At 39.3% G+C, this 12253-nt stretch overlaps 1 protein-coding gene across 1 annotated transcript in view; it reads right to left on the reverse strand.

Annotated features, from left to right (window-relative positions):
* ADAMTS10 (ADAM metallopeptidase with thrombospondin type 1 motif 10) overlaps positions 1 to 12253 on the reverse strand; it is an 87591-nt gene that overhangs the window by 30098 nt on the left and 45240 nt on the right. The window contains exons 3-12 of the mRNA XM_063455869.1: positions 10178 to 10525; positions 6830 to 7247; positions 5721 to 5874; positions 5280 to 5497; positions 5054 to 5137; positions 4421 to 4560; positions 4287 to 4330; positions 2177 to 2282; positions 1745 to 1891; positions 442 to 583 (exon numbers count right to left, since the gene is read on the reverse strand). Of these exons, the coding sequence (XP_063311939.1) occupies positions 442 to 583; positions 1745 to 1891; positions 2177 to 2282; positions 4287 to 4330; positions 4421 to 4560; positions 5054 to 5137; positions 5280 to 5497; positions 5721 to 5874; positions 6830 to 7247; positions 10178 to 10323 (1599 nt within the window). The 5' untranslated portion in view covers positions 10324 to 10525. The remainder of the gene's footprint in view (positions 1 to 441; positions 584 to 1744; positions 1892 to 2176; positions 2283 to 4286; positions 4331 to 4420; positions 4561 to 5053; positions 5138 to 5279; positions 5498 to 5720; positions 5875 to 6829; positions 7248 to 10177; positions 10526 to 12253) is intronic.

The following is a 12253-nucleotide window of genomic DNA, read 5'->3' on the forward strand; positions in this document are numbered from 1 at the left end:
TCTAATTTAATTAATGGCATTACTAAATTTCACATTCATAAAAGTTTTGGAATGTACGAGAGCAATCCTGGTTGACAAACTCTTCAACAAACCTCCCCTGCCGTGTATGATTAAATTATTACAGTGGGGAAATTGCTGTCTCTAATTAAGTACCAACAGAGGTCAATGCCACTCTTTGCAGGCTCTTGTGTCTCATATTTCTTTGGTACCACAATTACATTTTGATGCATTCAAGAGAAAATCCAATTCATTTAACAAAGCTGCTAGTCATGAAACACTGTCATGGTTTTGGGAGAATATATTTATTGGGTCATCTCTCTCATTTACAAGGCACTAATAGAGCAAGTATTGCTTGTTCTTGTTTATTAACTTTGCTGTAATACTAAATTGAAGCTCATTTTGTGAGCATGTAGAAGAAGCCAAAATAGGAAGGGACTCTACCCCGTATTTACACTGGCGAGATTTAACTCCATGTTGGAAACGACACTGGTCATCCGCGTCATAGGCCTGTCCTGGAGCCTGGGTGGGGTACACAAAGTCCTGCCGGGGAGGTGCATTGTTTAAACAAAGGCCAAGCCCAGAACTGTGGAGAGAAAAGACAAAGATGCATTATTTCTCTCACCTACATAAAATGAAACATTCTGTCTTTCAGGTTTGCAAGGCATTTCGCAGAGGATGGACCATACGGCACGTAGCAGCAGCTATTCATTTGTTTGCATTCTGGTTTTTGTATTTTTTAAAATAGCCTCATTGGGGCTTTTTAGTTTCTTTTTAAAAACAATTTCCGATAAGAATAACTAAGGCTTTTTGACACTGCATGGAAATGTATTAGTAAATACATGAGTAAATACATGATTTTTTGATAAAGAAACACACCAGGCACCATGACAACCTTATCTTAATAAAGTTGTTATGGTAGTAGTAGGGCCTGAAGGTCAACTTACCCATGGGGTTAAACTATTTACGAATGGTTTAATCCCAAAGTTGTGAAGATGGCATCCATCCCTTCTGCCTCCTGGAGCTAGTGATATTAGACATTCCAGGAAAACGGGGAGCAGGGAGAAAGGGTAACGAGATTAAATTGTAACTGTACTTGGAGTGTTCCTTTAATTTTTTTTAAAATGTTTGGGGAGACTACCTTCTCCCTTTTTAAAATGTATTATTTATAAGAGATAAGGAGCTGGTAGCAACATAATATTTACATTTATTCAACGTTATGGTGGGTGAGGGGTTGGGAGGGATATGCTAAAGCAGGATTTACATGCAAAGATCAAATTGTCTGGTAATGTCTGTCAAGTGACAGGTTCCTCTACATGAAGTGAAGGAGTTAGGCATTTGTACTACGAACACAATGTTTCATTTGCGACCACTGCTTGCAAAATGGATAAACGGAATCCTTCCAATGGCTCACAAATTCCAGAAATATCTTCTTTACGTTGGCTCACATATAAAAAACCTGTCTACCTATTCATATGCCTAACCCTAGGCAACCTTTAGCACTCCAGATGTTGTGGACCACATCTCCCCTGATGCTTTGCCAACTATATAGCTGTAAAAGCGTTATGGGTGATGTACTCCACAACATCTGGAGTGCCAAAGGTTGCCTATCTCTGCCCTAAATCAAGCTACCCAGTATCATGCAAGATTGATTCACATCTCATAAATAAAGGTATAATCTTGGTTATAATTTGACAAAGAGTAATGGGACATGAAAGGATATGGAACAAGTTGCTCAATAACTTACTCTAAAAAGCTGGTGATATAATCCCGGCTACAGGCTGACCACACAAAAGGATTGGTCTTCATTGTAATATGTGCTGCCATTAGTTTGGCTGTTTCCTGGCCTCGGGAACCACATCCGTTACCAATGCCATCGTGATTCATCCCAAATCTAAAAGGAGAGATTATGGAGACAGGCAGAGTTTGGGTAACATATGTTTAGTGAATGTGTGTCTACCTTCTCTGGCTGTTACTCCACTTGGTTTATAATGCAAGGTTTGAGTAGGAAGTATAGAATATATTTATTCTCTCTGCGGCTCTGGAAACAGCAAGAAGGAGTTAAAGGTGTGACATGTGTTCATCTGTTCTATAGATAAGAACGGTGATGTTTGTCTTGTATGTCAATACTCCAAAGGGGAAGATAAAAGGCAATATGCCACACATCAAACTCACTCACGTGTGTCCAACCTCGTGTGCAATAGTGAAGGCTGTAGCTAGGCCAATATCCTCGTTTATACTGCAGCTTCTCTCCCTCTCACACATACCACCTACAGGTGCTAAACCTGAGAATGAATAAAACAAAGTGTTTAGAAGAAAACAAGTACAACTTCCATCATCTATTTGTGCCACCGGTCAACATGGACAAGGGACCTCTCCACCATTAAGCAAGCCGGAGGTGATCTCATAGGATATTGAAAGTAAATGCTAGATAAACTAGCAGTCTGTGGAATATATTGGAAGAAAGAAAGAAGCATTGTAGAATAACGGTTGGCTTTTTAATGCACTTTCAACTGATACAGCTATCCAAAAACCCAAAGGAGACATACTGCGGAACGTCTTCCTTTACTATAACTACAGGCAATATGTTACTAACATTATGCCTCTAGAATGTAAGCTCATTGAGCAGGGCCCTCCACCTCTCTGTTCCTGTACGTCCAGTTGTCTGGTTACAATTACATGTCTGTTAGTCCACCCATTGTACAGTGCTACGGAATCTGATGGCGCTATATAAATAATTAAAAATAATAAAAATAATATGCAATTTGTGTGAGTTTAAACTGGCACGGATGGGCACATTATTGAAGGATGTAAAAAGGTGCATGGATTATGCTTCTGAAATAGGACCTGAAAGGGCAGAACAAGAGGCAAAGTGTATAAGTGACAAAAGAAAGGGGATGGGCACATACACACTCCAGTATATAAACACAGACACTTCATAAATATAATAAAAATAATAGACATGTGCAATTCGTTTCGGTCCGAATATGAATTTGGACGAATTTCGGACAATTCGGACATTCGGATACTTCCGAATGTCCGAATTGTCGAAGTGCAGAATTTCCGAGGTCCCGAAGTTCCAAAATTACCAAATTTCCAAAGTGTCGAAGTGCTGAAGTGTCGAAGTGTCGAAGTGTCGAAGTGCCGAAGTGTCGAAGTGCCGAAGTGCCGAAGTGTCGAAGTGTCGAAGTTCCGAAGCACAGTATTGCCTAAGTACTAAAATACTTACCCAGTGAAAGAAGAAGAATGTTACATTGTAAACAATTTTAAATAAAAAGTATACAAACATAGCCAGGATTCAGCTGTAAGCATTTGCAACACTTACAACAATCAAGTAACATACATTCATATAAAATGTAAGTTACTTGGCCAGTCAATATAATGACAGGAATGAATAAGTAGATAACTCCCTAATTCCCACAGTATTAGGGAGCTATCTACTAAAAGGCTGAAATACCTAAATTGGTCTTTCAGCCAAATTTACTAATACTAAGTAAAGATTACTTAGTAAGTTATGCCCCTACTCGCTATACAGTGAGTAGGGGCATGTCTATTAAACAGTGAGCAGCCACTGTCCCCCCCTCCCGAGCCCCCCCTCGCGCTTCAAACTAAGGGGTGGGGGGCCAGGGGGAGGACCCCCCCTTATTCTAGTTTAGGGCCCCCCCACCGGCTGCTCACTGTTAACTAGACATGCCCCTACTTGCGGTATAGCGAGTAGGGGCAAAATTTACTAATACTAAGTAATTTTTACTTAGTATTAGTAAATTTGTCTGAAAGACCAATTTAGGTCTTTCAGCCTTTTGGTAAATAACTCCCTAATACTGTGGGAATTAGGGAGTTATCTACCAAGCGGCTGCAAGAGAAGTCCCGAGGTGCCGAAGTCCCGAAATTCTGAAATGCCGAAGTTCCGAAATTCCAAAGTGTCGAAGTTGCCGAATTTCCGAAGTGTCAACGTGCCGAAGTTCTGAAGTGCTGTAGTGCCGAAGTTCCAAAGTTGCCGAATTTCTGAAGTCTTGAAGTGCCGAAGTGCCGAAGTTCCGAAGTGCGGAAGTGCCGAAGTTCCGAAGTGCGGAAGTGCCGAAGTTCCGAAGTGCGGAAGTGCCGAAGTTCCGAAGTGCGGAAGTGCCGAAGTTCCGAAGTTGCCGAAGTTCCGAAGTCTTGAAGTGCCAAATTGCCGAAGTCCCGAATTAGGAAAATCCCGAATTTCGGAAAGCCGAACCGAACCGAAAATTTTCCCCATGCACATGCCTCAAAAATAATAAGTGAAAATGTATCTGGTTACGCCTTACCTAAAGTTCCACATGGCTTGTTTTTGTAAATGCAAATGTCGTATCTGTAAAAAAAAAACGGCATCTTAAAGTAATGCAATCTATTAATTCTGCGTCATTCGTTGATGCTAATGAAAATATTTGTAAATAATTACCTGGTTATCAATACAGCAGTATCATGGTCAGCGATCCCACTCTCTGAGATTGCGTTCCCATTACGATTTACAATGGACTTTTGCCACCGACAGAAACTATCAAGGGACTTTCCGGCATGGTGATTTATCTCCAGTGTAGGCTGAGAAATTATATAGTTGATTCAGCATTATAACAATGATAGCCACGTATAGTTTCAACAAATTTGGTGGGAATTAGGCGGTCTACACGAAAAGCTAAATAAAATTAAAACAGACCTAGGATGCAGTTGGACTTAAATTCGTGGGGCAATGTATAAGAATGTTAACCTTTTTGTGAATTTCTACATCGTATTTTATTTGTGCTCAGAATCTGAGCAGTGAACAATACTTTGGCAGTCAAGACACAGTGATATACTTTTAATTAAAAAGTACTTATGCATTTCAAGAATGATCAGGATTGATACTTGTAGTTGATAATGGGTTGAACATTCTAAAAACTCAGAATAACATGGTCATTATTTAAAAACCAACTGTAGCATTTAGAGATTTAATGCAAGAGAAACAGGTTAGCAAGTAGCCCAAAACATTGTCCTGTTGTTTTGTGCTTGGTGATTGAAAACACTTGGTGGAGTTTGGAATTACATTTACTTGTACCTGGTCTTCTGTCAAGAGTATCAGACGCGTCACCATGATGTTGACAATATTCCCCAGGCTGGAGTCCTGGAAAAGTTTGGCAACCTGACCTCCAGGAAACAAAAAAAGACCAGTCTTAAAAAACAACAAAAAGTTAAAGTGACATAAAAATTGAGACATAGTCCCCCAATCCTCAACAGTCTTCAAGAAGAAGTAGAAATTTCTATAAGTGGGATGTGACACTTACAATGTTCATGATAGCAAGAATATACTGCTCAATATCCCTTCTTCCATGGTAGCCAATCATCATTTTGTCAGCAACTACCAAAGTCTCAACATATCTCTCAGTGCTCACTGACCGCTTAAGAGGAAGCAGCCCCCGTTGTGTTTGGTTGGATGATGGCCTGAGTGGGGGAGGCCTGGGATTCCTTAGCCACCAATGACGATCCTTCCAAGGCTTGTCATCTGGTATAAAGTGGACACACAACACCTCTAGGTTTTAATGACCGATGGACAAATTAAAATACATAAAAAAACTGTATAATTGAATACATGGAATTGGCTCTTGAAAAGATTGAGCCTTGCCCATCTAGAAATAACATATGATGAGGAAAATGTATAATGAATTTGCCAAATGTTAACAGATACGTTTAAGATGTTTCCACAATATCAGTAATAATATTCTTACCTATTACTCCGCAGGCTGCATCTAGGTGTTGATGCTGTAGCGAAGATCGCTTGTAAACCACATGTGGAGTCCCCTCTCCATTTTGGGTCGAGTTGGTACCCACGGGTAGTGGTTCAATAAGATATTCCTCTTCCCCTGAAACTATTACTCCAAGCTAGAAAATAAGACATTTTGGATAATCGCAGAGTGGGGTAAACACAGATAAGGGATGACCTTGCCATCATTTGCTGCAAAACTGTTTTAAAGTATTTTTTCTAAAAAAGATGATTGCCATTTTATCATCTTATTTATATTAAACATATTGTGCTTTTTTTGTTGTTGGTTAAATAACAACCCACCTTATGTATATGATTTTGTTCGATTTTGCAGTGCGTTTGTGCATATGTAAATCACAATTACACATCTGTTGACCTACTCCTACAAAAGAAACTAAAGACTTGGAAGGATAAATTAACTAACAACAAATGCACATTAGCAGGGCTATTCACTAAAGTTTTAATTGTTAAGAACTCAAAATGAATTCTAAGTAAAACTGAAATTTAAACAAAAGCATGCAAACTGGAACAATTTGGAATTAAGTTTGAATTCACTCCTTAAGGACACAACTTCTGGAATAAAAGGGAATCATGGTGAAATATTTCAATCATGTGTCCTTAAGGGGTTAAAATCCTGACAATTCTCACTTAAATAAATAATCCTGTTTTTAAGGACATTTTAATATTCTCTTAAATTAGACTGCAACCAATAAAACAAATTGTTAGATTTTTATCACTGAAAGTTCCCTATCATTTTCATAAATTATTATTATTAAGTTATCATTAGTTTAAGAGTTGATAACAGTGGCTAGCGGAGGTTGGTTTCGAACCAATAACAATGTCATCTTGGAAAGATGAAAATGCATTTTTCAACTTCACCCCAAAAATTTTTTAGTGCACTATCGCCAAGCCACTAACATCATAAATGGGGAGACAATTGGTCCACACTGAAATTTGGTGGGCTATTCAGGGGGGCATTTCAAAATCTGGATAAATACAAATATTAAAAACCCCTAACTTTCTGAAAATGGACCTCATAGTCAATCTCAAGATCTTAATTTACCCTCTTCTCACCAAGCCATTGCAGTTGCTGATGGCCACCCTGGAACTTAGCTGTTGGTCTTGAATGTGGCCCACATAGTGACAGTCTTCGTACAGCTCATGCTTCCAGTCAAGTCCTCCACTTTTCCAATACTCCACAGTAAAGTGCTGCCCCAGGAGCTCTGTCTGCAGGGTTAGGTTGAGCATGAAACTGGAACTCTGAGCCTGCAATCGATAGAAGAGCTGACGCTCTGCCTCATCAGGTAGACTCCGCCGTGCTCGACGGAGGCTAGGAGGGGCCTGACGGAGGTCGTATGTCAAGAAGTTCCCACTCTGGTCCACCTGGGCAGGGAAGGCGATCTCATAATGGCTCAGACTGGAGAGGAAATCTGCTGGGTCAGAGGAGAGGACTTCACTGGCTGCTGTCATCCGAACGATGCAGTGACTTGGTCTGAATTACAAGGCACCACATCAAACACAGTAACAAACAGAGCCTACAAAGAGGTTCAAGGACCAAAGGTGCTAACTACATGAACATTTTTGAAATGTTAAGGCCTAAATGTAAATATAGCGCCATTATGTTTTAAGTATTTTATTGCTCATATTGTAAAAAAAAAAAAAATTATTGCTGCAATTTGTAATGTGTACTTTAGGTACTTTTCTTTTCTTAATTTTTAAAGCCTTCACCAATAAGGTAGTGTCAGGACTGTCGTGATCATAGGATTTGCCTACTATTTGTAATAAAGTGGTTAAAAGACAAAAATATGTGTATATGCTTCTTCTCTATGTCGAACTAATAGGCAGCAGATAATGTATTTAAAGGATTTGCGTTGCGCAAGGTCACTTATTTGTTCGAGGTCAGATTCAGTCGAACTTGCTAAAAGCAGCTGGCTGACACTCATATATTTTTCCTAAAAAAAAAAATCTATCTGTATCTGTTAACAGAATAGTTAGATTATATAAGCATATAAGCTACCGTTGGTGCATGTTGGTTCATATTACAGATTGTTTTGGATCCAACATTTGACCTGTTGCAGGCAAACTGTAATTTTCTAATCCCTCAAGATGAAAAGTCAAAGTAAACTCCCACAAATAAAAAGCAAAAATGGTTAAAGGACATGCACCAGTTGACAATTTTTTTTAAACCAACATAAACTTAGTCAGATTGCAATGTTGGGCATGCCTCTCAGCAAAGGGAGTCTCTCCACCTTTACTCACCCACTAGTCCAGTCCAGACCAGACCACTAATGACACAAATAGGACATTATTGTATAGCAGCAGTAAGCTCCTCATTCTCCAACACTGACTAACATAGGATAGAAAGCAAAACCCAAAACCGGAGACTGCTTTGCATGAATCACACAGATCAAATCACCTGTCTTCTCCTCCTGCCAGGATGTTGCAAGGTGAAGAGCTCTTCCAACTGCACATGTGTGACTCTGTCAGGCATGCCCATTGAACTTCTCGAGGATTCCTAGGGATAGGACACTGATTGATTAGATCAGTGTCCCCCCTGGAGTGGATGTGAAAAGCATAAGAAGGAAGAAGCAGGTAAATATGAAAAACAAAAAATCATATGTACCTGTTTTTTTCAGCCTGCAGGTGAAGCAACTGTCACATTCAACGCTAAAGCTTTTTGAATGAGACAACTGACTCAAAGTGATGCATGTCTCTTTGATTACTCTGAAATAGAAGAGAGGACTTGATTTTTTGTTTAGTCCCAGCACAGCTCTCAACAAATCTTGTTGGGTTGCTGAGTGAGTCTTGATGATTTATTCCAATGCATTTTTAAAGGAACACTATATATTTCCCATAACAACTACAGCTTTATGTAGTTGCTCTGGTGAGTATAATCATTGCCATCACGCATTTTCATGCAAACACTGCCTTTTCAGAGAAAATGTGTTTACATTGCCCCCGAGGGACACCTCCAGTGGCCACTTCTGGGGCACTGCTGCACAGTAGGTAGCACTGCCGTTCAGCGTCCCCATGATACATTTTCTTCAGAGAGATGCATTGATTCAAGCGGCGCTGGAAAAAAGGTGAGTTATAACCCCTTCCAAGACATGTAAGGAGGAGACAAGCCAGCTAAATGGTGGTCTTAACACTATAGGGTCAGGTATACCTGTTCCTTTAATTTTTTTACATTAGACTATTAGGGTTATTTACTAAAGTGAATTTCAAATTCAAGGCCAATATAACTTAACTAGAAAAATTCCCCAATTCAGCTATGCTTACCACTTACTACTTGAAGGTAGTAATATTTAACTTTAGCTGTCCCTCGCAGTTGCTGCTATCTTCTTTACAAGGATCTTTTTCAGTTCATAGCACTTCATCTACCAGGAATCGCATCAGTGAGACCTATGGAGGATTACATGAAACTTTGGGAAGCCTCTATAGATGAGGTCCACGTCTTGCGAATCAAGGCCTAATTTCTAGAGCCATCGCTTGCAGCTCATCTCTTGGTGATGATTTTTACCTCTTTGCTAAGATTACCTTATTATTACCTTATTTTTTCTCTCCTATTTTATTGCTAATTGGTGGATACATTCTATGTGTATTTCTTTCAGTGCTGTGTGCGTTGAGTTGTACTTGATTAATTTCTGCTAAAGCTCCCAATGGATTATGAAGAACAGTTAAGCAGGCAGTGCAAGCATTGCAGGTGGACCAGGGATGCACGATGTAAGGTTCGTGATAGCAGTAAGGGAAAATTTGCATTCATATGGCATTGTGGAAGAAGATACTGAGAGCACTGTAGGACCATGACAGCACCAACACCAAGACATGTTGTGGATGTGTCCTATGAACTTACTTCCACTAGACTCCCAAAATATGCTTCATGTATGCAAAATATGCTTTTGCATATATAATGAATATGTTATAATTTCTCCTTTTTTTATTGTTGTAAACATTACAAAGGTTGGCTCTTCCTCTTATTAGTGTGCAGTTCTGTTTAGGACAGAACATGCCTTATTCATCAGTGTTAGCTTTAATATCTGAAGGTACCTTGTGTTGGTGTTTTTAGTTCTACATTCTCTTTGACAAACTGAAGAGGACGTTAATGTGATAGTCACATTTAATTTCTATTTTAACTTACCCGAATTACCAGAGTTTTTTTTTTTTTTAGTTACCATAGAAGCTATAGGTTCCTCTGTAGGTGTTCCTCTATAGTTTTCCCAGACAACAAACAAAATGGGGATGAAGAAGAAGCAAAACAACAGTTTAAAAAAACATACCATTATGTATTTCCAGACGAGAATGCTGCTTTATGTTGTCTTTATAAGACTATATTTCAAGAAGTCAGTCCCTGTAGCTTAGAAATCTGACACTCTTCACAATTCAAAATGGCAGAGATGACATTCACAGCTGTTGACCTCTCACCTTGTGAACCCTGCTTGGGACCCCTGGGTCTCTTGAAGTTCAATGTCCCGACTGCAGTAAAGGTGAAAGCCCAAGCCAGTAGGCCCCAAATATTTGCCATGGTGACTAGTCGTCTTAGGCTCAGCTGTACCTTCCAGTGTCACCATGACGCTGTCCCGGAGGCCTCTTCTCAGGAACTGCTAACCTGAGGCCTGTGAAGGCATTTCCTCTAGGGCTCCGTAGGATTTGCTTAATCTCTCTCCTTTCCCCCTTTCTTCTGATGGTTGCTTTTGTCCTCTTGCAAAATTCAGACAGTATTGGTGGAATTCTTGTGGTATCTATGAAGCTTTTTATACTGTAAACATTTACCTGCAAAGATAAACATTTATTGCATCAGACCCATATTTAATGCTTCTTATTTTGGCGTAAGCCTAGCACTATCATTCATCTCATTGTCTATAAGTTCTCTCACCTTAATTCCAAAGACATGATGGCAAACTTGCAACTTTGAAACCAGGAAAAATTAGGAATTGGTTATTGAGGAGACATATTCTATATTAGGCTTATTAAACATGAGATGTGCACAGGAAATCTCAACCAACAAGGATTTGTGCATGATCCTATGAACTGAATACTTTTACTACCCAGTACTTTTATAAAATAACCTATTTATTGTTAAATTCACAAAAGTGAGTGTAAGTGCTTCATGTAAAAAGCAATTCAGACATTGTATCTGTTTCATGACAAATCTACTGTTGCCGATATTATACTTGACATGTATGTTGCATCTAACATACACAATAAATAAAAAAAATAAATAAAAAAATAACCGATTTATCTATGTACCCATCCATTTATCCAGTTGGTGACGTAATTCTCGCATAATTTGATATAATGCACAGTTTGACAGCCACCGTGCATTACGAGGACCTTTAATCTCCGTCTCGTGTTTATTATGAGGTCTACCCAACCTATTATTACCCTAAAACACGGTTCATCGTTTTGTATTCACTCTTTTTCTCTCTTTCCCTTTGTATAATATATACTTTTACATTTATGTTCTCTTATCTTACTTGATCCAGGCTTCTCCGCATATTGGAATTAAGGATCTGTTTAAGATGTGTACATGATTATTAGAGTTGGCTGGAGGCAGCCACATATTTAGAGTTTAACCTTTTGAGTGTTGGTCTGATGTGCAATTCATTATTTTCCCCATCTCTTATAACAACCTGCTTAAGCTCACAAATATTAATGTTGTGTGACCAAAACCGCCGAACTGTGTATTTACAATTTATCTATATATATACATAGCCTTCAATGCAACATTTTGCCTCAATGATAAATTGGATTGGGGTCACTGACATGCCATGCTGCTCTTGGGGTAATTACTAGCTGTACCATAAGCAGATGTAAAAAAAAATATTCTGGCTTTCAAATAATCATTACAAAATACAGTTACATACACTCAGTGTTTTCCATTCCTTTACAATGAAAATCTTTGGTCAAGATAACCAAAGTGGCTTGGCTATTTTGCCTTAAATAATATAGATTTTGCCATAGAAATGTAAATGTATTCCTGGTGCCCACTGCAGGTTTGGGGTGTGTTTTAGGCTCTTTAATGCCCCCCTCTTTCTTTAAAGAGCAGCGTGGGTTCACAGTTCTAAAATCTACCTGGTTCTTCTAACCAGTACTGTGGCGGAACCAACCTCACCACTGGCCACTGGATGAGCCTGGTCGCTTGCCTCCTGCCACTGGACTATGGCCCCATGTTTAACACTGTTCTTTTTCCCTGCAGAAAGGCTGGTTCGTGCCTTTCTGCGGACTGTCCCGCAGATAGCTATGCCATGGAGCCCAGCCGTATACTGAAAGACTGTATGAAAGACTTTGGCTCCATGGCGATTGAACTCTATGTATGTGATCTGAGCGCCATCCGGTAGTAATGGGCGCTCAGATCTAAGCTATCTGGGGATAGGTAGAATGTATATGTTCTATGTGATAAATGTAACAGTATGTATTTTTATGTCTTTTATTGTCCTTTGTCTGCCATGTGGTTAATGGAGTTTTGCCTCTGTCCTTGGAGATAATTGGATTACTTCC

This window comes from Pelobates fuscus, chromosome 5 (assembly GCF_036172605.1).
Source record: "Pelobates fuscus isolate aPelFus1 chromosome 5, aPelFus1.pri, whole genome shotgun sequence".
NCBI lineage: Eukaryota > Metazoa > Chordata > Amphibia > Anura > Pelobatidae > Pelobates > Pelobates fuscus.